The sequence below is a fragment of the Natator depressus genome, chromosome 8 (genome assembly GCF_965152275.1).
Source record: "Natator depressus isolate rNatDep1 chromosome 8, rNatDep2.hap1, whole genome shotgun sequence".
NCBI classification, from domain to species: domain Eukaryota; kingdom Metazoa; phylum Chordata; order Testudines; family Cheloniidae; genus Natator; species Natator depressus.
Window position 1 is genome coordinate 94,059,793 of NC_134241.1, and position 26,402 is coordinate 94,086,194.

At 47.2% G+C, this 26,402-nt stretch overlaps 1 protein-coding gene across 1 annotated transcript in view; it reads right to left on the reverse strand.

Annotated features, from left to right (window-relative positions):
- Positions 1 to 25,770, reverse strand: part of ACOT11 (acyl-CoA thioesterase 11) — a 112,384-nt gene extending 86,614 nt beyond the window's left edge. The window contains exon 1 of the mRNA XM_074961679.1: positions 25,651 to 25,770. Within this exon, the coding sequence (XP_074817780.1) occupies positions 25,651 to 25,746 (96 nt within the window). The 5' untranslated portion in view covers positions 25,747 to 25,770. The remainder of the gene's footprint in view (positions 1 to 25,650) is intronic.
- Positions 25,771 to 26,402: the final 632 nt, after the last annotated feature.

Here is a 26,402-nt window from a genome sequence, read left to right on the forward strand (position 1 = left end):
GGGTGCACCACGCTGTCTGGATAAGTAGCGCTAGCTGCACAGAGCTGTCAATCCTGTAGACTTCGCCGGCATGACATTTATTTTAAAAGGAAAACAAAAAGGAAGGAGGAGGAGTGAATAACTTTAAAGTCTGAGCCACGTCTGTCATGCCACCCTTTCAGCTAGCTATTCCACACACTGAGAAGTTCTCAAACACTGACCATACGAGATAGCAGGAGGGCTAATTTTTCCTTTAGTGGCAGGGGGGAAAATTCAATTACAAGGTAACCTGTTTTTCCAACTCCTCCATTGATATTTAATTTTCTAAATCCAGAGCTCATGCCCCACAATGAAAAAAAAAAAGAATTCATTTGACATTTAGTCAGAGCTTGGATATGTAAAAAAGTTTTAGAAAACGGGAGGAAACACGCAGTTGGTTTGAACACACATCAGTGAACAACATTTCATCCGTGACAAAACAAAACTACTTTACGGCCAGAGAAGACGACAAATGGGGTGCTGCAGTTTCAAACATCTGGCCATTCTCCATCACCAAGTCCAGCCCACAACCCCTTTCCTTTGTGGAGGGGGAGCAGGGTAAGAGAGTGGGAGCCAATGCACAGAGCTCTCTGTATTTCCACCTTCTCATTGGTGATTGAGGACTGATCTCACAAAGGCAAAGCACGCAATACGCTCAAACGCCGCGCAGTTGGGCTGCATCGGCTGGAGGCCAGAGACCTTCCCCCAAGCTTCATGTGGCCAACACCTCCATCAACCGATGAGTATCACATCAATCCTGAACGGTTCCTGCAGCACCATCACTTTTCCTTGCATTCAGCGCCAAAGGGAGCTTGGAGAGCAGAAACAACAGAAGGGGTCAAAGACAGGGTACGGTCTTCTTAAAAAAAAGTCTACAACACTTTATTCTGTCACTTAACTCGTGTGCGAGCCGTACTGCCTGCTACTGGATGCAATCAGAAACACTCAACTGTGTCTCATAGCTCCTCAGCCATTAGCCGGCTTTTGTGCCCACACGCTGGTCATACGCAAGGCTAAGTAAAACATGAAAGGGTGCGTGCAGTTACACACTCCCAATTGCCAGCACCTAACAAAGTCTCCTCTAGCTCAAGTACTACAGGGCCAAGGCCTTTGGAGCAGGAGGCTCAGAGTTCTAGCCCTGCTCTCCCCACAAAGCTCAAGGGGCCATGGCGGTCAGCGGACAGGCAACTGTGGGCCAGCTCCTTTTTAAAAAACAAAACCACTCACAACTTGGAATCATTTACCAACATCAGCTCTCAGCTCCAAGGAAGACCTGGGAACTAAAGTGCCTCCAAATAGAAACAGGAGGTAGTTTGCTGATTCCATTACCATCTGTGAAGGTGGCTTCACACAGATCAGCGCCCATGGCTACGCCCAGCCAGAGCAAACTCTACTCCATCTCAAAAGCCATTGCTTGCGGCAGTAATAGGGGAACTCTGAGGCAAACCGGTCTGCCTGATAGGCTTTGTTCTCATGTTATTACCCAGAATGCTCTTCCAGCTCATTAACTGTTAACAGCTGCGCTTCTGCCATAGTCCGTGTTCTAGGCTGGATGCAAAAGCTATCAGGGGCACTCTGTCCATATTACTCCTGAAAGGCTTTGTCCACATTCATTGCCATGGCTTAAGCAATGCTGAGCACCCATATCTCCCATCAGTGGAAGTCAGTCCCATCAGGATCAGACAATTAGTTTCCAGGCCTGTAGTGTGTCTATTAACGGGATCAAGTACAACTCCACCCTGAAAATCCCTGTCTATCAGTCTGCCTTGTCAGATTGTTCAGTACACTTTGGTACTTGAGTGGATTCTCTACGGGCATTGGCTACAAACACTGGCCAGCCATTGCTAGCCAAAATCCATAAGACATTCCTTGAGCAGAGCACAACCAACAACAGATATTCAAGTTACCCCTTTATTTTGTAGCTAGATTATTCAGTTTCGATCTTATAAAACAGACCTTAAGTTGTACATGAGTCCTCTATTTGGGAACTTGTATTTCAGTCCCATTCGTTTGGGGAAAAGTAAATGCTTCCTTTTTTGTTAGAAAGAGATTACAAATCTCATTTGGGACCCAGAAGCTTTTCCCAGCCTCCTCTACAAACAGCATCTATGGACCATGTTAAGGCCAAACTCACTCCCCTCCCCTTCCTGAAAAACAAAAATGGAACAGAGATCAGCTCAAACCCATTACCTTACAGGTTCCTCCCCCAGGAATGCTCAGCTCACACTCTAGATCCTCCTTCTCAGAAAGCCACTCCCATCTCCTTAGTTATCCAGGTGAGTTAATAAGTCACCTGCCTCATTGACCTAGAAGAGCCCAATTATCCTTTTTCATGGGGGATCAACCTGTTAATATGACATTTCGGGGAAACATTACCAGCCTACTGCACACAAGAGTCCTGTAATCTCAACGGATGTCCCTAAACCAAATGGGTGTGGAAACCAACCTCACCACTAGTGGCCCCCCTCTTCAAAGTCATGTTTTCAGGGAACACCATGGGGAAGCTTCCTGGCTACACACCCTGTGGCCAGAAGGAATTGTCACATGGGTCCCTTCACCAGCTCTGAATTCACTTCAAACTGTGCAGGTTCCAGGCAGGAGAGGGAGCCTCAGCAAAGACTGAGGAAGGGCTAGATCATCTGACCTAAGTTAGAGGGGAAAGAGTTTTTCCATCATTAGATCATCAGGCCAAATCCAGCCCAGATCAGGAATAATAATAATCTGAAGCAGCTATCCGATGCTGCCTGTTTTGTGACCAGTGTGAAATGATTTCACAGTCTTGCTCAATTGCCTAGCAGAAAGGTTTCCATATCACAAAACATGGATCAGCATGGTTGTCAGCATTCCCAGCAAAGAGGCGAGGGACTGAATGGACCTTTGTGCCGGTTAAGTGGGATAACACGTAGGTAGGGGCAGCTTTCATACATAAGCCAAAAAATAGCACAGGAAGCAAACAGAAGAGTTCAGTCTACAGGGTTGTCTCGGGCACCCTCAAGATGGATTAGGCAGGTGAGACTGAAATCCCTTTACTCCTAGGTAGTCTCTAGCTCAGGACAGAGGCCTTTCAACAGGGGTTTGCAATGCCATCATCCAGGCAGTACCCTCCTCTATGGGCCCGTGCTTTGCATAAATGCTGATTTTCACACAAGGGAGAGAAAGATATATTTTTCTGGAAGCATTTTCGTGCCCAGACTGCATCCAAAATTGAGTGGGGGGAGGGGGGAAGGGAAGAGGAAGGATGCTCCCAGGAAGCTAACCCTCTCCCCGACAACTACAGCTGCTTCTTCCCTGGACTACTCTTTGGGCCCTCTCTTTGCATGCATCCTGCCCTCATGCCTGTGATGAGACGCTGCTCCCGAGGAATGATTTGCTGCCAATTCACACCGGCCTTCTGCAATCTCCCAGCCCAGCTCCTCTTCCCTCCCCAGCACCTTTACATTTCGACAAACTCTGAGCATCTAAGTCACCACTAGAGACTATTTCCAAAGACAGTACATTCTTCTGTAGCAAATATGCCTCCCACACCTGCCCCCAGCTTTCCAGTGCTTATATAACACGAGCAGAGGAACAAAGATTGCTCCCCAAACCATGGGGATTAAAAATGCCTCCAAATTACAGACTACAGCCAGGCACAGCAAATGGGCTTGATCATCCTTCACGCCACATAACCTCTCCCACAAACAGACCCTCCGAAGTAGGAGAAAGTCCTCCCTTTGGGAAAGGAACTGCTTGTCGTCTGAAGTATCAGGCACGTGCCTCCAGGGGGCAATGTTGCTCCGAGCTTCTGAAGCTCGCCCATGGTGATGTTCTCAGGATGTCCCCCCCCCCCTTTTTCCTCCTCCCTCCCTAGTGCCAAATGTCAGCCTCAGGAGGAATTAGCCATCGCAAAAGCCCTGGGGAGGAGAAGGGAGCTGGGAATGCAGAAACTGTCAGGGTCTCTTAGGCAGGGCATTACACTTCTCAGCTTCCCTCTCCCCATCACACCAGGCATTAATTTGCAGCTCCCAGGCAAGCCTGCAGGAGCTCTGATCCGGGGGGGGGGGGGGGGGGAGAGGGAGCGGGGGAATCTAGTTTCCACCCTTCCAGATATTTGGTGCCTCCTCCCTTTCTCTCTTCTCCCTTTGCAGCTTAATGTGCAATAAAAACAGCATTGACCCACCAATGCAGCTGATTTATTTTCGCCCCTCCCCCCACATCAACAAGCTATTTCTACACTTCCCCGGCCCCCCACCCCACCCAAATCCCAACCACAGACCTCTCGGCAGCTGTGGCGGTTACTTGACCGAGAGAGAGGGGGTCAGCACTGGATTTTAATTCTATCGGAGTACAACCATTTTTGAATGGGGGAGCTGCCTTAGAGCTGGTCCCAAATTGAAGGAGTTTCCGTGCACGAGGAAACAAGATTTGGCAACTGCCAGGGTGATCTTTGCACTTGAGATTCCCCTAGCTCCACCCAGAGCAGCGGGAGCGGGGACGGGGGCTTGCACTGTTGTTGTGTGTGTGTGTGTGTGTGTGTGTGTTTGTTTTTTAATTAAAAGAGGGGCAGGGAGGCCGGCGAGAGCAAATAAGTTTTGCATCTGATCGCCGAGGATAACTTAAACCCACCAAACCAAGCCCCCCCCCCCCCCCGCCCATGTTTAATTGAAACCATCTCTGCAGTGGGAAAAGCCAGGACCCTTTTCCTCGGTGTCCTATGAAGCCATCATCATAAGGAGCATGCAGAAGGGGGGCTGGGAGTGGGGCTGCGAGGGATAAAATGCCGCAGATGGGGAGGGGGGGTCACCGTTTTGATACTGTGGTTACTCGATCTGACCAAAACAGGCAGGAGAGCAGCGGCGACAAACAACAATAGATCAAGCACCAGCGGCAGAGGAAATTCCTTCCGGGATGGACAAAGCAGAGGGAGGAGGGTTCCATGGATGGAACGCTGAGACACCGGGCTCCGCCAATCAGCAACCAGCAGCCAGCAGTTTCAAGATGCCCCTTCTCTTCCTCCTCCCCGCCCCCCCCTTCCCTGCTCTACACAAGAATTGCTGAGACGTTTCCCTACACACGTCTGGGTAACCCTGACAGTGCTGCTGCAGTAGAGATTTCTTGCTTTCTCCACACACCAGCATTGCGCAGCCCCCAAGCTGCACAAGTTGGAATGTTTTAAAGGGCATGGATTTTTCCAACCATTTGGTTTTATTTTATTTAAAATCATGGTTTTGCAACAGCCGGGGGCGGAGGGTGGGGGGTTGGCCATCTCTAGCTCTAGGGGTTATTATATAATAAAGTTGTGTTATTGATATTGTCAGTCTTGGCCAAAGCACCAACCGCACAGATGACTTTGCTACATCCAAGGACAAAAAAAAAAAAAAAATACATCTTCATAACATAATATGAAAATGAATCGGCAGAAATGTTAAGTCAGAGAAAGTGAGCTCAGCCCTTCCACAGATTTTAGGGGTATTATTCCACTAGCTGGTAGCTTAAAGAAGTGGTCAGATGAACTTTCCAGACAGACTTGGGTTTTAATTTACACCACTGCTATTTCACACGGTGAATGGTTCGGGATCAGCTCTCATTCAAGAATCCATGGAGTCACACATAACCAAAAAGGAATGAGATTGGGGATGGGGGAGAAGGACAAAATCCAGTGTATTCTAAACCTAGTCTCACAAGGATGACAACTTCTTTAGCCAGATGGGACATAGAACTTAGCTCTTGACAAACGTATGCCTAATACATCTGTACATTAACCGACAGTGAACTTAGTGTGCAACTCACTGTTTTCATAAAAGGGGCATCCCCAGTTCTCCTGTTCTTTATAAATTAATGAAGAGAATTTATTAATTATGCACTTACAGAATCTGCTTGCAGATTGCTACTTTCTTGCTGCGTCTCTAGGTACTCCATAAAAACCCTTCATACACTAAAGCTTATTCTTTTTCTGGAAGTTCCAGAACTTCAAGGGCCATATGTTTTCCAAGAAGAGAGAAATAGAAAACATTTAAAGGATCTTTAACTCAGTCCCAGTCTAGAAACTGGTTGAAACAGAAGTGTCAAGAGAGCTGGATGCTTTGGTACATTATTAGTGGCTTGTCTAACAACACTAATGTTCCTAAGGCTATATATGCAGCTGCTGTAGTAAACAGGAAACTAGCCATAGCATAACACAGTTTTATGCTTGCTCTTTTCAGCCCACTGAAACATCTAGAGTTTCTGACTTGGCTGTAAAAAGTCCATTTAAAAAAAAAAAAAAAAAAAAGGATTTCCCTTTGGAGTCCAAACCTTGTACGTCCAGATCGTCCACTGAAATTAATTTGCTCCGAGAGGAGTTTTGGGTAAGCAAGAAAGGTTAGTACCTCCACTATCCCCCATGCCAAACACACATATTTTTAAGGGTACAGGTAATTAACCATTGTAACAGCTCACGATTCTGCATCACTGGGAATCTTTGCATCAAAACTGGAAGTCTTTCTAAAAAAAAAAAAAAAAAAAAAAAGAGATGCTCTAGTTTCAACCACAAAAATATTGGCCTTGAAGCAGCAATTTGTGGGTGAAATTCTGTGATCAGTGTCATGCAGGAGGAGATTGGGCTAGATGATCATAATGGTCCCTTCTGGCCTTAAACAAAAACCTCAAAACACATATAGTTCTACCTGCAAGGCCAAAAAGGGGGTGATGGTTCTTTACAATACTTCAAGAGGATTGTCGCTGATTTGCATTAAGGAGACTTACAAGTGACAGCCAGGTTACTATCCTGGCAACAGCTTTCTGGAGCACTTGAGTGTGTCATTTGGGCTGTACTTATTCTTGACATTTCTTTAGTTTCTCTTCTCAGTGGTGGGAATCCCTCATTAAGGCAAGAATCTGAGCTGGAATTGTGGGAAACGAGTGTCCAAATCCTTCAGCGGATTCAAAAAAAATCTCAACCCAGATCTTTAGCCATTTTTAAGACTAAAGAGTAATTTGGGATATTAAACACAATATTTAAAAAACTTATAGTCAGTAATCCATTTGCATTTCTATTGCATTACTGGTGTCTGACAACAGCAGCCATTGCAGGCTAGACGACTTTAGTGGGGGGGGGGGGGAAATCTAAAAAGAAAGAATCTCTGGCTTGTTTCACAAAAGCTACAAATATACATTTTAATGGGTATTAAACACTCAACCTGAGCATGTATGTATGTGAGCTAGAGACATACCACAATTCAACAGAGGATGGCTGGATGGCTCTAAGGATTAGCAATGGGATAAGGAATCTTTCGCCACTGGATCAAATCTAGCAAGGGTCAGTTTTGCTGCCAACCCAACACTGCTTAGTGGCCTGCTGGAAATGAATTGTTTTTTTCCTCAGTCCAGTTCCCAGTGAGCTACTGTTCCTATCAGACGTCACCAATAAGAAGCCAAGACTGAGCGTGGAATCTGAGCTCTCTTCATGCAGAGGCGTCTGCCCTCATATAAAAGAGCAAGGCTCCTTGACAGGGCAGTATGAAGATGTCACACTTACCTGTCCCCTGAGCTGTGTCCTTACACTGGCAGTAGATTCCACCTTCTGCCCCACACCACAAGATAACATGGATGAAAAATTCCAGGTATTTCAAACAAACAAACAAACAGTAGATTTCAACCTCTCCAGACACTGTCTGGAATGGTTCCTTGTGATGACTTCATTTAAATGCAATCCATGTAGAGTGTTCTCCACTGCCACTGATGTGTGAAAATCTCACAGAACCAAGAGTATTTTCTTCCCGGTAACTGGTCTGAGTAAATGCTTATTAAAAATAATAGCAATTTGGATCTCAGATTATAGATCCACAATAACTGAAAAACCCACCCACATCCTATAGATTTCTAAAGGAGAAAGCACTATGAGAATTTGAAAACAGTTTGTTAAAATCCAATCATACTGCAAAGTAAGGGACTTCGAGATCTTGGTGACATGCACGCAATTCCATTTATCAGTGGGAGAAAGCACAGGGCCCTAAGCATTTCGCTCTGTATGAAACGTTACATTACACGCTAACCTGGTACAGTACATCAGTCTATTACTGCAGGCTTTCCCATCTAACTTAACCCCTGGGAAGCGATCCCTCAACCATTTCACCAACAAATAAAGGCGATCAGAGGAGGGGATTAAAAACAACAACCACCACCAAGTAAAGCTCTATTTGGTTTTCATTAGGGAAACAGCCATTCAAGCAAGCAAGGGAAATTTGGAATCAAAGTTCAGAAGCAGCATTTGTCCATTAGGCCTTCCTAAAATGAAGCCAGAGAGCACAACATGGCTAGATGGAAGGCAAGCTGGAGGAATCTGAATGCAGGAAGGAGTGGATGTTTGAGATATTCTAGACTCGTGTAACTTGAGCACATCTCCCTTTGCTTTTTTGCTTGCTCTTCCCCCCAAGTTTTTGGCACCATTAGGATCTAGCTCTTGAGCTCAAACTTTCAAACCTAGCCACAGCAACCTGATCAGCGACCTAACCCTCCTGAAGTCTTCTTGCACTAGAGCGCTGCTTCGTTATGGCCTGATACAGACAAAGGAGTGTTGACTTTAATTGACTTTAATGGAAGCTGGGTCAGATCCTTTAGAGAAAGTAGGTACAGCCATCTCTTACATACCTTGTTTTGCTTCCTGCAAGTCCAATCTACCTGCCATACTTCACCCTTACAACAAGGATCATACCAGGGGAGAAACATTGCCTACTGCAGACCTTAACTTCATCTGGTGCAAAATGGCAACTCGGAGTGCCATAGATCTGGTCTATACTTAACATTTAGACCAATGTAGCTGCAGCACTCAGGCATAAAAAATTCACCCCCAAGTGCTGTATGCTGACCTAACCCCTGGTGTAGATGCAGCAAGGTCAATGGAAGAATGCTTCCCTCTATTAGGGTGAGCAGATGTACTGTCCCAATTTTTCGTTCTTTGTCCCGACCGATGCACAGTCAGGACGCCATTTGCCCCGATATTGCGGCTTTGGCCGCTCCGGCTTTTTTTTTTTTTTTTTTTTTTTGCGCTTCCCCCATGAGTCCTGATATTTTGTCCGTTTCACCTGGTCACCCTACCCTCTATGTACCTACCGTCATTTGGGGAGGTGGTATTACTACAAAAAACCCCTTCCGTCACTGTAATCTGTCTGCATCTACACTGCAAGGTTATACCGGCCTAGCTACAGCGCCGGAGCAATGCTGCTGTAGTCCCCGGAGAATAGACGCAGCCTGACTGTGTCCACTGTTAAAATTCTTTTTACCGATTAAGGAAACCGCACATTTTGTTTAAATGCCTTCTCAACTTTGCATCAGAAGTCTAATGGTTTCAACACCCTAAAATGTAGAAGTCACGGGTGGTGGTGGTTATAATAGTCGTATTATCCAGAGCTTTTACACTTGCTCTTTATAAAAAAAAAAAAAAAAAAAAAAAGGAAACAAATTCTGCATATTCTATGAGAAGAAAAATTCCTACTGTGCAACTTGCAGTCCAATCAATAAAATTAAACCCACTCTTTCAGTAAAGCAAAATCCTTCTGAAAGAAAATTTGGGCTTTTAGCATCGGGTCTTTTGGGGGACAGAAAATACCTGAACAATGATTAAATATATTACTTACAAAAAAACAAAGATCTACAATTTATCCAAAATAAGTCATCTGTACAGGTTTGCACTGGTAATACGTAACAAGATCCACTGCGTGAAAGAACACAGGGTTGAGAGATACACAGAACAAGGCCATCCCTCTTAAGAGCAAGGTCTGCTCTTAAACCCCCACCAGGAAGCTGTGTCAACATTCTCCAGGCCCAGGTGATCACCGCTGGTCTTTCTGTGGCATGTTTACCTTACAGCACATTTAATCTATGGGGATTTCTCTCTCCACCCCTTCCATCTGTTCAGTCACTCTGGGTGGCAGAACCATAAATAGAGATCTTCCCATCGCTTTGTCTGACTGCATGCTAAAAACAGAAAATGCATCATTGATGGCTGTAAAGCCTCCAACCCCAAGGGCCATAGGTAACAATCTTATTAACAAAAAATCAAGGGATTCTCTCTCTCTCTCTCTTTCCCCTACAGCGATAAAGCAGCTGACTTTACAGGCTTCAGTATTAAAAGACTTGGCTGGCCTACAGATGGACTAACTTTGACAGTCGGCCCATGTCGGAGGGCTTTCCCAGAGGCACCTATGTTGTGCCTTGTGTACAGTGCATGGAAGCTTTGCTAGGTGGTGAGCTACCAGGATCCCTTTTGCACCCACAACTGTTACGGAATCACAACCCACACAAAGAGGCGTCCTGCTGTTCAGGAATAGGGTGTTTCCTGGCTTAGGGTATGAACACTCCCAGACTCAGAGCCTCGATGACAGCCAAGTGACCCATGCCTTCGAACTGATGGCAAGGACTGTCCACTGGGTCAGAACAGGGGAATGAATAGGAGGCCTGCATTCAATTGCAGCCTGATCCTGTTTCTAACACTTCACACGCTGAGCAATCCTGGCTATAAAATTAGGGCTCTCAGTGTCCGCTAGGACTTCTAGCTGCTACAAATAATCAATCGAAAGACTCTCACTGACTCCAACGGACATTGGATCAGGCAGCATGGGAACTATTTTCCGCTGCCAGTAAGCCAACACTCTCTGGACAAGGCTTGACGTGCCAAATCTGTTGTAACAAAACATTAAGGGGACAGGGAAGTGTTTTCTAAAGGAAGTAAAAGACAAAACTCCTAAGGTGAAACATGTCTGCATTAGCCTGCAGAGAAGCTGATCAGGGAAGGCACTACAGCAACAGCATTCAGGTGCACGGCCAATCCTCAACTCACTAAACAGAGCTCAAACTGGGAGTGAAAGAGCTGTGGTTCTCCTCCGAGCTCCATCTCCTGTCCAAGTCCCGCCAACTTGAGGAGACAGCGCAATGCCACTTGCAGTAGATCATGTTCTGAACTGCACAATCTTACCTGCTGGGCTGGGCTCCTCAGGTTTGCCCACGCTCCCTCAGCTATACCCACAGGCAGAACTGGATTAAGACCCAAGCATGACAGCCACACGCCTAGGTCACTGCCAAATGTTAAGATGCACAGGTGTGTGCCACCCCCAGAAGATTAGCTAATGAGTCCAGGACATTTTCCAGGCTTCAGTGTTCCCAGAGTCATGTCCTCCCAATAGAGGTATTTTCCTGCTCTTTTCAGACTAGCCATTTCGCTCCCTGTTCTCTGGGCAAGGACAGCTATTGTTGAATAGCCACATCACTCCCCACCCTAGTCAACTGATTCCTATATCCACACAGAGATATCCCAGAGATTAAAGTTGGAACATTTGGACCAGTCTACCAGGGTCCAGTGTTCTTGAAGGGCAACGGTGACCCAAGGACCTCAATATGCCAACTGGCAGAGAGTACAGGGATCCCCTAGGTTCACCCAAAGAACACCATGCAAGGTCTCTAATAAAAGCCTGTATCACACAGGTCATCATAACAACTGCAAAATTTCCATACGGATGTTGTATAAGGAATTATGTATATACACCAAAAATATGTCCTTAAGGTCTATGACTAGGGACTGGTCACCAGAAAGGCGAAAGGCAGGTTTTCTTTCAGACAAGAAATGTTTGTCTGTCTGTTTACATGTAAATTAAGTATGGTTCACAATGGGCCTTCATTTGCAGTCTGAGCCAAATGTTAGAGAAGGATTGTGAGATCTTCAAAAGAGGAAATTTGCAGGATGAAGTGAACCAGCCAGGGAGAGCCCTGGTTACAAGTAAGGACAATTTGGGGGGTATAACTAATGGGTATGGAGGTGCACCCTCATCCTTCACTTAGGAAGTAAACCAACAGTGGGTTTGCTCCATGAAAAAGGGATCTCAGATAGGTTTGGTTGAAAATGTAGAAAAAACTTTAGGTGAGAAACGTTTTTAGAGAGGAGAATAACTGGTTAGTTAAGTTTAGGTTCTAGAATGCATGTTATGATTTTGTTTCATATAGAACCAGTGCTTCGTCTGTAATGAAAGAGGTGCCAGGGCTCAAGCAATTTTTTATTTTCGTAACAGACTTGGCAAACCCAGAGGTGCCAGGGCTATGAACTGCCAGCCTAGAGGTGCCAGGGCTCAGCCCTGGCACAAATTAAGCCCTGTGTGTAAACTTTCATTCCCATCTCTCACACTGGTAATTACTTGAACCTCTTCATTCTTAAAATAAGTTTCCTTTTGTTTTACTGTTGAACCCAAGTGTTGTGTGCATTACGGGAACAGGGGTCGAAGGTAAAACTGGTTAACTGTGGTACGCTGTTCCTTTGGAAACAGGGCATCTGGGATTTCTGAGGATATCTAGTGATCAGGGGCTGGGGTGCATCTACTGCCAACCTTCAAGGCAGGGTTGGGGTAGCTCAGAGGAGCGGACAGGCTGGTTGGGGTAAGGAGCAAACACCCGGCTAGCACATACCAGACTCCCTCACGCTGAAAGCTGGTGGTAACAAGGTGGCTCACAGCCCTGGGTCCCCCAAAAAGTGTCATAGCAACCCAACCACATCTCAAGGGGTGGCGGGGGGGGGGCAGATCTGAGCTAGTCTAAACATAGCTATGGATCAGCTCCATTGGGATATTCTACTTACATGGCTTAAGTCAAGTCTAGGAGGCTGCCTGAAGTCAAGTTGTACTAGACCTCTGGTACCTAAAGAGCTGCTACTTGATATCCATTATTTAAACTATTTCTACTGTAAGTGTGAGGGGGAATCAAGCATTAATTTTACCATTGGTCTTGGAAACGCTGCTGGATTAGCACGTTCATAAACACCGCCCTTGGATACCACAGTGTAAGCACTTTACATATACTTAAGGATAGACCTAGGCTGGCCTCAGTTATCTGCAGAATAGTCACAGCTGGCTGATGACTATGTATGAGGAGCAGCTCTCATGCAGTGGGGCAAAGACGACCATTTGGAAGTACTGCTTACAGGACCACAGGCTGATGTTCATGGCTACTTGTCTGAGGACAGGAAGAGACAGACAGAAGTGGCACTTGAAAAGCAACATACTTTGTACTATGAATGAGAACACCCCCCTGAAAGGAAGTTACCTTACTGCACCAGTTGCACCCCTGTACCATTTCTAGTGAAGATGCTCTATGCCAACGGGACAGAGCTCTCCCAGAAGCAGAATAAAACCACCTCTGTGAGCGGTGGTATAGCCCTGTCCACACAGCACTTATGTCAGTGTAACTTATGTCACTCAGGGGGTGGTTTATTCACACCTAAGTGACGTAAGGTAGGCTGACATAAGCTGTAGTGTAGACATAGCCTCAGAAGCAGTAGAGCCAGGAGTAGGTAATGGCTCAGATACAAGATCTCCCTCCCCAAACAATGCCACAGAAAGGACCTTTGAGCATGGGGAAGAACTGAATGATCTGAGAGGGAGAAGGTGCTAGTGCCCACTCATGAATGGGTGTAATGAAGGTGCAAGTAGATCTGGGCTATACTTAATATTTCCTCTCTCTTTCTGGGATTTAAAGAACAGTTTTCTCCACCTCCACCCCACATGTACTTGGATCTCCAGGGCACTTTTGGAACATACAGCAGCCAAACTGTCCAGGTTCACCTAGTTCAAGGCCAGATGATCTGCTGGAGTGAAGAGAACACGTGGGTGACAAAATGCAGCTTGAAACTCTTTAACATTCACCTTCAGAAACACATTCCTACTGCATTTGTAATGGAGAACGCAGTTGGGTATTTTCACACTGCAAAGAGATGTCATTTCATAATTTTACCATAAACTGCAGGTCATAAATGAAACAGTGGAGCAGAGACTTGGATCATATGTCCAAATAAATCACTTCATGGAAGCCCACATACAGGCAGAGATAGCAATAAACTCTTCCTTGTGCCTTTTGAAATACAACCTTGCTTGGCCGTGGCCTCCTTACATCTAGCAAAGCTTCAGAAATATCCAAAGGGCAGTGCACAAACAAAAAGCAGCAGATATTAACTGGTTACTGCTTTATCAAAGAGGGTCTTCACTACCTCTGTTTTTCTCCCCCTTCAGTCATTTCCCACTCACCCCCTTTTGAAAAGATCTGATCAATTTTTCTAGTGATCACCCCATTTCTCTCTCTCATGCTCGCTTGTCCTGTTTTCCTCCTCTCCCCCTTGGCTTCACCTTGTAGCACTTAACGGAGGACACCACTGGTAGTGATAAAATGGCTGTTCCTGAAAATTTATGGAGTTTATCAGTGAATAACTCCTGGAGGTGAAGTGGTCATTGAGCTGTAAGTGGGAGCTGTTTATTTAGTCATAAACTCCTACAATAGCATTGGTATGGCTCCTTTCCCCAGGATTTCTTCTCAAGAAACGTTTGGGATAGTGGACTTTTAAAAGTCACAAGAATTATCTCCATATGAGGAGAGATTAATAAGACTGGGACTTTTCAGCTTGGAAAAGAGGCGACTAAGGGGGGGGTGGGGGGAGAGATATGATAGAGGTCTATAAAATCCTGACTGGTGTGGAGAAAGTAAATAAGGAAGTGTTATTTACTCCTTCGCATAATACAAGAACAAGGGGCTACCAAATGAAATTAATGGGTATCAGGTTTAAAACAAACACAAGGAAGTATTTTTTCACGCAACGCATGGTCAACCTCTGGAACTCCCTGCCAAAGGGTGTTGTGAAGGCCAATACTATAACAGGGTTCAAAAGGGAGCTAGATAGATTCATGGAAGATAGGTCCACCAATGCTATTAGCCAGGATGGGCAGGGATGGTGTCCCTAGCCTCTGTTTGCCAGAAGCTGGGATTGGGTGACAGGGCATGGATCACTTCATGATACCCTGTCTGTTCATTCCCTTTGGGGCACCTGCCATTGGCCACTGTCAGAGGACAGGATACTGGGCTTGACGGACCTTTGGTCTGACCCAGTATGGCTGTTCTTATCTGTTTGGGGATTTTCAGGGAGATGACAGATTCCTGGCCTGGTCCAGGCAAGTATTAACATTCAGCCCCAGTTTAAACCTCAAGAGGAGGTATGAGTATGACACAGCATGCGTTCCCTATTTCCCATAATTTGAGAGATTTGGTTTTTGGAATGAGGAGGAGAGAAAGGGTTAAGTACAGTTTCTCAGGGCTGGGCACAGCACAGAGTTAGAGCAAACCATTTGAATTCATATCATGATTAGGGGAGGGGACTTCAGGGCTGGAGCCATCAAGTTTGCAGCTCCTAGCCAAAGGGGGTTGGTTGTGTCTCAGCAAGAACAATCTTGGCAAGTCCTCCTCTAGAACCTGGTGATCCCTGCATCAGACTTGAAGGGTTCTCCACCCCCACGGGGTACAGCGTGAGAAATAAGCCACATGAAACCTACATCATCCTTGCATTGCTGCGTGACTAGGGTGTGGCTGTTTGCTCAAAGCAGCACAAGCCTGGATGGGTTTGCCCCAGGTAAGCACCCAAAAGCATGGATGATTAGACCACCCTTAGCTGAACAGCTTGTTCTGCAAAATTAAAACTAAAAGCCTGGCAAGAACAGGGTCTTGAACAACTTTCGCACTCCCATTGAATGCACACACACACACACACACACACACACTCAAAAAGCCCAGCTGAGTCCTAGCTTACGGTGGACACTGTGCAATTCGTTACGTAACGCTATCTTTCCAGAAGCAGTTTTATTTCACATCCAGGCCAGCTACTGTGTCTTCCTGGTTTATCTGTTTTTTGAATTTATGATTTAACAACATTTGCAGATCCCTCGATTGTTCCTTCAAAGTAGGAATGACTGAAAGATCTGCAAATACCCTGGATATTTGAGTGACTGGAGTCTGACAGTTCTCCAAACTCATAAGTTTTAGATGTAAGCTATGGTTCGATATTAATCATTGTATTGTCTCCCATTGATACTGTACACAGGGGGAAACACTGTTGCCTTTCAGTGGCAAGATCCTTTCTAGGGAACAGTACCCATCAATATTCTGTAAGACATCTAGAGTTCATCCCACTTCATTCTCAAATGTGAACCAAGAAGCCTCCACCGCATTTTCACCTACCACATGCAGTATGTTCCCCACAGGTTTCTAAGGCTCCTTCTATCATTCTGCAGACATTTAATAAATCAAAAGTCATTTCAACTCTTGTCCAGCAACATTTCCTCTTGCAGCAGGTTTATCTTTGAAGGGCAGGTAGTTCCAGATTGTTGGACTTTTAAGCCCATCCTGCCACCACATTGCATCTAGGAGACACACAACGTGGGTCCTCCTTATTACGACAATTGAGCTATGTATCAAGTGCCATCATTAGGTGGGTCTCTTGGAGTAAGAGAGCATTGCACTGGTAAACAACAGTTGGTCCACTTGCTGGAGCAGCACCATTAGCCTAAATTGCCATGCAATGCCTTGAGTTTGAAAGGCGTTCTACCAAACCTTGATTCCATTCTGTGGGAACTAAGAGGAAGGGCACATGCAGTGACCACGCTGATGTCAGTTTGGGGACCAGGATCAAGGATTTTGTATCCCTCTCTCTACAAACTGTTTGTCAGACTTGAACAGTCTGGGAGAGACACACCAATGTCATCGGGGAGTCCTTAGCAAACCAGCTCCTTATCAATGGAGATACCCGACACTAAGTAGTACCCTTACCCCATGACTACTTGTGGAGTAAGACACTGTTCCGTGTGAGTAAGGGGATTGCAGTCCAGCCTTATGAAAGTTTGGCTGACCCCCCCGAACCTGCCCCCCCCCAGCCCCAAGGCTGTCGCAGGTTGCCAGGCATGTGTAGATAAAAGAAGGGATCCCTGAGCAATAGTCAGGCTGAATCTAGTCAACTGCCAGTTCAGAAAACCAGTCTGTCAAGAATGGAAGAGCTTTGTTTTGTTGACCCCTCCACCCACGAATCTGTCTGCATCTGAGACACTGCCATTCACTTCTGTCTCTTGGAGCCTCTCTCTAAAACTCCAGCCACATCACCTGGTTCCAGTGGTGCCTGAGGGTAGATCTACACATCTACACTTCAAAGAGAAACCCAGGGCACCCCATCTCAGAGCCCTGGGCAATTGACTCAGACTTGAGCTGCAAGGCTACAAGTAGCAGCATAGATATTGGAGCCCAGGCTCCAGCCCTAACATCTATGTGCTATCGTTATACCCACAGCCTGAGCCCCACAAGCTGGAGACACGGAGCTTTCTATGGTTTGGATGGAACATTCTTGTATCCTGGGCTGATGGTTTACTCCAACCCTTTCCCCTTCCTTTCAATCTTCACCTCAGCTCAATACCCACCTCTCCCCGCCCCAGCCCTCTAACTCCATTTCCCTTCCATGTCCCCTCTCCCTTCACTCTCTTCCATTTAGCTGATCCCCTTCTCCACCGCCGCCCCCAAAAATCATGGCACTAACATGCTGTTTGCTGCCATCACATTGTTCACTTTGCTTGTGTGTTCTACCCCTTCCACCATCCTGTAGGTCTTGTCTATTTAGATTCTAAGCTCTTCAGGACGGGGACTCTGACCCTGTTTGTACAGGGCCTAGCACCATGGAGCCCCATTTCTGGTTGCGCCTTACACGCTACAGAAACAAACAGGATTAACACCAACAGGCACTGAAGCTCGGGCTTCTTCATTTTTACACGGTAATTAAAGTGCATTAGTTACCTTAATGTAAAAACCTAGTGGAGACAAGGCACTGTCGTTTTACTGCAATGCTGTCTAGGCAAGGTGAACCACAGGTGGAGTGCAGGGAGATTTGTGTTGACCTCACCTAGCTACCTTGCAGTACAATCTACCTGCAACTTATCTCCACTAGAATTTTACAGCGAGGTAGCCAGTGTGCACTAGTTACCTCATTAAAACCCTGCACCTTTTTGGACAGTGAAGACACTGTCTCAGTCTCCTCTGATGTATTTTTCTGAGCCATTTTGCATGCATCCACACTAGACCAAGATTGTGGAGGGAAAGTGCATTAAACTGAGCAACTGCCACGGGAGACTGCCCGCTTCCCCTTTAGCAGTATTCCAATCCTGTTCTGTAACTATTCTACCAACCACGCACAGGTGCACACCATGAACACAAATACAGTTCACTTTCACAGTGACTAAGTAGAGACAGGCAAAAAGTCCTGTGGCACCTTATAGACTAACAGACATATTGGAACATAAGCTTTTGTGGGTGAATACCCACTTCATAGGATGCAAGCAGAGACAGACCCACACCTGTAATTCAGATCCTAATGTGCAATTCCCCTGAGCTGGAGGTATTTGGACTGGCAGTTTGGATTCAGACCCACAGTGCCAGTGGGGACTGGGCTTAAGATACAGAGATAAAGTCATTTTTAAAATAAATACCCTCAGTTCAGAGGCTTCTGAACCTTCTACCATGTCTGCTGTTCACTCTTGGTATTTCACTCAGCGCAGACAGCAAAAACAGACTAGTCAGTTTCTCTCCTTGGTTCTCAGTGCTGCAGGGGAGTGTTTGAACCCAAACAAAAATCTGCTTTTACCCTGAAAGATGTGAAGACAAATATCACGAGGGGTTTTTTTTGGTAAAAATAGGGTCTAAGTCAGCGGGTCTCAAACTGGGGTCTGTGGACCCCTGACACTCTGCGAGGGTACTCCAGAGGGTCCACAAGTCATGTTCAGGGCCACTGACCCCATTGATCAACTCCTCCACTCCCTCCCAGCCGTGTGCAGGAGGTGCTGGGAGGAAAGGGGAGGAGCAGGGACGGGGCACAGAGGCGGGGCAAGGGGGCAGGGCCTGCGGCTGAGCAGGGGTTGAGCACCCCCAGGGAAAATTAGAAGCCAGTTTGGGGGGTCCATGAAAATTTTTAAATCAAAATGAGGGTCTTCAGGTTCCTCAAGTTTGAGAGCTGCTGGTCTAAGTGAATGATCCTTAGGTCAAACTGCCTAGTAGCAATGCAAGATTTAAGGTGGTGGTGGAAACTAAAACCCACTTGACCCCAAACAATTGGGGGGGGGGAGAAATTGTTGTAGGGTTAACAGTTTCCTTTATACAGCAGTAGGATTTTCTGCCCAGTACTGAGTTCCAGGTAGGGAAGTAGGATCCAGGATTCCTAGGTTGTCTTTGCATCTCCATCAAGTTACCTTGGGCAAATCATTTCATTGTGCCTTAAGAATTTTTCAGATGGAAATTCTAAGTTACAAACTTAGCTGCTTCCCAAGGGTGTCTGAGAGACTTAATGTATGTGAGGCACTTGGAGACCCTGAGATGAAACAGGCCATACATCGGAAGTATAAATTATGTATTTTTAACTCTCAGGGAGACTAAGAAGCTGGTTTACATTCTCAAAAAGAAAAGGAGTACTTGTGGCACCTTAGAGACGAACAAATTTATTACATTCTGCGTCTGGCTAAGATAAACATCGAGCCGGTCATGGTCACGGGGCTGGTTCCACCTCTGCCCCCGTCCCTGAGAGCACTGCCGCTGAGCTCAGGCCTCAGGCCTTCACCTCTCCTGAGGTGGAATTTTGCAATGCTTCCACTCCTAGAGCAGGATCTAGGCTGCAATACCCTGTGTTTCAACTTTGCTTACCCAGCAGCTCCAGCTGGGTTCAGCAACTCCTGTTCTTCCCTTTGAGACACAAAAGATTGGTGAACAGTGCAACCAGAAAACCTGCTTACACCAAAGTACTGGTATTTACCACATTGGGAACAAAGCACAAGAGAAAAGGCTTTAAAAAACAAAAACAAAAACCCCACCAATTGTCTAAATGCACATCTATCTTCCCTAGGGCTTACCGTCCCTCCGACGTTAACCCAGGCAGGCCCAGCTTCCTCAGACCCCCAAGCAGGTGCCTGTCACAGCCTGGTTCCTCTCCAAACAGCAACTTTGCAATTACCTCCCTCCTCTTCAGAGAGTCCCCTCGGTTTCCTGGTTCTCAGCCTTGGCCCTGCTCATCAAAACCAGCTCAGCAGGAGGTCAAGCCAGACTCCTCAGAGCCAATGGCTTTGCACCATTGTCCTATAACAACCCTCAAGCATTTACTAAGGGTTAGTTTGCCCTGGGTTATTCATCTCCCCCCTCCTGCTTGCTCCTCCCAACAGCCTGCTATTTCACAGTAGCCATTCCTATATGCAGTATGACAGGTTTCAGAGTAACAGCCGTGTTAGTCTGTATTCGCAAAAAGAAAAGGAGTACTTGTGGCACCTTAGAGACTAACCAATTTATTCACGAAAGCTCATGCTCAAATAAATTGGTTAGTCTCCAAGGTGCCACAAGTCCTCCTTTTCTATATGCAGTATGTACAAGTTACAGAGCAGCTCCCATAGAGAAACAAGGTGGGTGAGGGAAAAATCTTTTATTGGACCAATGTCTCGAAAGAGAGAGAGAGAGAGAAACCTTCGAGCCGCACAGAGCTCTTGTTTTCTCTTATGCATTGTTCCTAATGTGACCCGAAGAAGAGCTCTGGGTGGCTCAAAAGTGTGTCTCTCTCACCAAGATAAGTTGGTCCAATAAAAGATTTTACCTCACCCACCTGGTCTTGAATACCTTAGGACCAACATGGCAACAGCTACACTGCATCGAGCAGCTCCATGTCCACCACACTCCCCTCTCTGCATGGAGATACAAGATCACCAGAGACGCCCTGCCTGCCTCATGCAAACTGTCGGCCAAAAGCAGTAGCAACTCATGAGTGTATTGTGAGTACTGAGAGAGTCCACGGTTTTCTTAAAGGCCCAGGTCTGGAGACAAGCAAGGACATGAAAATCCCAGCTTTCGTTACGTAAGTGAGTTTCCAGCCGTCATGGTTGTAGAGAAAAGCTTGAAAATGTGACCCGAGGGAACACTAACTGCTCAAACCCCAGAAGGCAAACTCAATTTTTTTGGAGCCTGACTCATGATTTTGAATGCCTGGAGTTGGTGATACAACTACCAGCAGCAGGGCTCAGTGTGGTATTTCTAGGAAACAGCTGGGCCTGGAAAAGTCAAGACCATTGCTATACAGATGCTCATTCCATTGAATATTGCACTAACGTTTTTCCAAACTAGGGGGCCATGCCTATGCTTCTCTTTGTAACCAACCCTTCTCTGTAGGAACAGACTGTGTGTTTAGTACCATCCTTTCAGTTATGAAGCCACATTTTGCTACCTATGCACATAAAGGTTGAGGGGATTATGCCCTCTGTGCAGAAGGGAGTTAATGGCCACGTCCCTCATTTACAGCGAAGGAAGGAAGTCTCCTTCCTAAAATTGCTACATTAGCCCGCCCAGTTACAAATGCAGTTCTGCTCTGAGAAGTGCAGACAGAAAATGCTTGGGGGTGGGGGTGGGGGTTACATGTTTCTCAGTCCCCAGCAACTCTCAGCTGAAATTTGCCAAGTTGATCAGCAGTATTTAAAAAAACCAAAACACAACATTTCCCTCTCTGAGAGCCCCACAAACTCACCCTGGGCTCAGAGTCAAGCTGGGATCTTCCTGTCTTGTACATCACAGTAAAGATTCTGCAGAACAGGGGTAGGTAGGTAGGTATATGAGAGCAGAACTTGAGCATCCTCAGAATTGTTAACTTAACTGCAGAGTCAAGCCAAGGTAGTATCCAGCTCATTCTTCCACTACTGCTGCTGTGCTAATAGGAGAAGAAAACCTCTTTTGGTCACCAGTGGCGTAGAGACCATTACCCACAGGAAGCAGGTGGGGTCTTCCTTACATTGGGGGGGTGTTGGCTAAAACAAACCCAAGTTCTTTCTAAAAAGAAAAGGAGTACTTGTGGCACCTTAGAGACTAACCAATTTATTTGAGCATAAGCTTTCGTGAGCTACAGCTCACTTCTTTCTAATTTCCATGGAAGGCTTTCAGAATTCCCCTCCCAAACCAACTCCTGAGCTCAGGCAGAAGACCCCAAAGACACTTGGCTCTCAGCTCCCCCAACAGCTGATTTATCAGGATCGTGTCCCTTTAAGAGAGGGGCCACCAGCAGGATTTGAGAGAAAGGGCTTAAACGAAGGTTCCTCTCTCCTAGGATTGTACACTGGGTATGTTAGTCACAGATCAACCCCAGGCTAGCCCTGCCCTGAGGCACCAAATAGCAAAGCCTGAGCCAGGAAGGACACTTGGAGCCAAAGCACCAGCACAGTACAAGCAAAACTAAAGGTGGGCTCATCAGCCCTTTTTTGGCTCTCTCTGTGGGTGGCGGTGGGGAAGCATCCCATATAAAAGCATGTTGGGCCCAGTTAGAGCACAGCCAGCCAAAGTCAAAGTCGTGTTAGTCATCCTGTTTTCTAACAGACTGATTTTTCCTAGCATTGACCTGGCTGCAAACTCTTCTTGCTACCCCAATTCCACCCTGCCCTGCAGAGACACTGCACCTTTTCTTCATGTAACTAGATACAACGCTTGACACTCACCAGCAGGAGAAAAACCCTTATTGTCCACAAAGCTTAAACCGTAGCTCTAAGTGGCTGTGGAACGGCTGGACGGGTGGCTCAAACAAGCAACGTTTTGAAGATGCTCCGAAGCAGAGCTTGGGAGCCCCATTGGCGCTCACCTGGGAGCTTGGAATACAAGCCCAGCTACTCTCTGGCTTGGCGGCCATGGGGCTTGTCCTGCTGTCGAGCTCAGCTCACAACACAGGGAGAGACAGTTAGCGGTGTACATTTGGTCTAGCTGCTGTGGCCATTTCCTGGTCTCTCTGAAGAGAAAATAAGACCCCTGAGGTTAAAGCACTGGACTGCACTCAGCTTCCTGCTCTGCTACAGATGTGCTGTGCAGCCTTGGGCAAGTCACTTGGGTAGGTCTACACCATCAACAGCTGGGAGCAAACCTCCCCACCCGGGCGGGCAGATTCGCACCATCAGGGCTCGAGCGAGCACTAAAAATAGCAGCATAGACATTGCAGCTCGGGCTGGAGCTTGGGTGGGCTTGAGAGCACGAGTCACAATGTCTCCTGCTCTTTTTATCAGGCTAGCTTGAGCCCCAACTAGCACAAGTTGGTCTCCCCGGCCTGGGGCTCTCTCCCGGTGGAGGCTAATGGTATGTCTGCGCTGCCCTGTGCTGCAGTTTTTGCTCTGGTAAGGGGAATGATGCCACCTACCTCCCTGCGGCAAGGACAGGCTTAGTGAACTGACCTTCGTACAGTGCTTCGAACTCCTGGGATGGGAGGCTGCGTAGCACAGAACGGTGAAATGACAGTGTCCAGAACAGGCACCCGATTACACTCAGAGTCAACTGGAGACCCGAGTGCCTCGGGGTGGAGATTTTACTCGGTTCTTAACCCTCGTACAGCTCTCAGCTGCTGCAGCGACAGATGCCACAGAAATGCCTTCTGAGATAGAAGCCTGCTGTGGTATTCCCCAGCTGCTGTGCTCTTATTTTGTAGCGTGGGACTTTCGGTCAGGGAAAATGTTGCTTTAAGGGAGGTTTCCCCTCATTTATTTACTTGTGCAATGCACGGGGGGATTGATGCCTTGGCCAGAGTGCTGGAAATTTTGCAGCTGAGAAGTAAGTGTATGGTTTGGGTCAACTGTACAGCATCCCTGTGTCCCAATTAGCCATGACTGTTCTCTTCCAAAGTAATGCTAACTGCTTATTCACACTCGTATGCCTCTTGCTGCCTCCCCAGGGAGTAGGTTACCTACAGGAGCCATCCAGACCTCTAGGGGCAGAGCCACAGCAGAGCTATGACAATTTACAGCTGCTGAGGAGCTGCCACCCTCGTATTTACTGTAAGGAAAATGATGTGGTTTTTATAGATCAGAACCAAGTTAGTGCTTTGAGCAGTGGGAGCCCCGGAGAGCCAAGTCCTCTCTCCAAAGCGCAGGGACAACACGGACAGCAGCAGTGCTGGCTTCAGCGAGCTGACCCCTGGCCGCCATACACACACCCCTCTTTCCTGCAAAGAGGAGAGCCAGTAGTTCAGCAGCCATAACCCATTCAGTCCCTGTCTGGGGAAATCCCAGCAGCTTAATTTTACACCCACTACTACAGTAAATGGACGACGATGACGACACTGGGCCAGATCTGGATTAGTTAACCTGAGGTGAAGAGCTCCCAAACCTTTTAATCAACAGCATAAGTCTTGCTTTATTCCCAGAGAGCCTGGTGTAGGGTTAGAGAGGGAAGCCAAGGCTAGTGGATAGGGAGCTACATGGGAACTCCTCCTCTGACCTGCTGTGTCACCTTGGGCCAGTCACTTCCCCTCTGTGCGCCAGCTTCCTCTCCCACCATTGGCCTGGCCTATTTCAGATACACACCCACCCCTGACTGCAGCAGACGTAGGCCTACGTGAGCCAGCTTGCTGAAAATAGCAGTGTGCCTATGGCAGCTGCCCAAGTACAACCCTGCCTGTGCCCTTGGCTACGTACTCAGGTGGCCAGCCTGGCTTCCCAGCTATGGTTAGCGATCCAGCTTACATGTGCTTCAGTCAGACACCCTGACTGCAGTGTGGACACACCCTTAGACTGGAAACTTTATAGCCGTACTAGGTGTTAGTACAGTACCTGGCCCAACGGGGCTCTGATCTCAGTCGGGGCTAGGTGGAATTTTAATACAGACAGGACTTCTGCTTCTAGATACAGTGGATTCCATATGCCAGTCCCTCCCCCATAGTTCTCAGCTTGGAACCTGCTCAGAAGGAAAGATCGGAAGCTGTTTGAAGTCACAGGACTGCACCATTTCTTTCTTTTTGCCTCTTGTGGAAGCCAGTTAATGCAGCTTCCAAGGGCTCAGAAAGGCAGCACTGCCAGCAAGGAGGTTATCAGGAGACTCCTCAGTGCTGTGACTCACCTGAGGCAAATCTAACCGGATTCTCTCTCTCTCAAAAAAAAAAAAAAAAAAAAAGCAGCCCCTACTCCGAAAGCCTGGTCGACTCAGAGAGTAACAAGCCTCCCTCAAGCCAGTCCCCAGCCTAGTGGCCGCTCCTCCTCTGTGATTCCACCTTGGAAACCCACCACTGTGCACCTGCCCCACCCATTCAGCAACTGGGGAACAAACTCTGGCACATCCTGTTCTGAGCCCTGGACCCTAGAAATCAACCTCCCAGAGCAAGCCAAGCCAACATACCACCTGCTCCAACAGCAGCATTGCTGCCCCCTTGGAACCACTGCCAGGCAGACTGGAATGGGAGTCCAAGAGGAATGAGCTCCCCCTGGAAGAGGCAGGAGAGCCGCTTTCTGGCTAGGGGACAGCCCAAATCAGTGCTTTCTATGAAGGGAGGCGAATCGCCCCTGTTATAGCAGGGGAAGTGGGAATCGCAATTCTCCCAGCTTTGTCACAACCCAGCATGGCCTCGAGAAGAAGGGCGATTAGAGCCCTGCTCCAGTGCCTTAGCCACCAGGAGATCTGGGGTCAGTCCTAGCTTAGGCACAGGCTTCCTGGGTGAGCTCGGGCAAGTCACGGTGCCTCAGTCCCCTATCTGTGAAGTGGGGATACTCCTTCCTGTCTTCTACTGTGTGTCTGCTCTAGTTAACTGGCAAGTTCTGCAAGGAAGGGAAAAATCTCTTACCATGTATAGGTACCCCTAGCACAGTAGGGTTCTGATCTTGGTCCAGAGCCTCTAGGTGTTACTCTAAGACAAGTAGTAATACTATTCTGTGCACCTCTGGGCCCGTCCAAACTCAGTGCCTCAGACTCCCAATACCATCCACCTCACCCGGGGACGACGAGACTTGCAACACATCAAGATCCTTGGATTAGAAGCCCTGTATCATTGTGGGAGGGCCATTAGGACACATCTTTCTGCCTTACCTGCACGTTGGCTCTCAGATGTGGTCTCAGGAGTTTTGTTCCCCCTGCACGCCACCGCCACCCATATTTCCTGCTGGTAGTCTTCTTCTGTGACATCTTGCTCAGATGTTTGCAGCTGGATAACCTGTAGACAAAGGTTGCCTGGAATTAGCATATCAGGCATAATTTGTATTTTTTTTGTTATAAGACAGTACTAGCTAGAGACCGCAGCCGAGGTTGGGGGCCCATTGTGACCAGCACCATAAAGACACATTAAGAGAGATTTCCTGCACCTCAGAGTTTACTGCATGTATGCCTCCCTCCTTCAAATGAGATGAAAAAGGGACGTCCTGATGAGTTATTGTCATTAAAGATCCACGGCACTTTGAGGAAATAGGGCATTTCACCTCAGTGTCCTACTGGCCACATTTTAATTCTGATTGTTACACTCCAGCCACTTCCATTCCATGCCAACGGCAGGAGAAGCCATTCCGGGGTGGTAGGTGCACAGCTTGCAGAGAGCTTTGGCACCCTTCCCAGTGAGGTGCTGTATCAACGCAACACATCACCACACCTCATTCAAAGCTAAGGCCCATCCAGCCTAGCAGAACGTTCACGTCTCTGCTCTATGAGAGGAGCAAAGCGCCGTGGGAACCTGGTTCTCAGCTTAGAGCTCACCCTGACCTCTCCCCCAACAAAGGAGGAGCTTGCAAACCAAGGGATACTTGCAGGTGTTTGCAAGCTGGTTTGTAGAGTACTAAACAAGCCAGGGA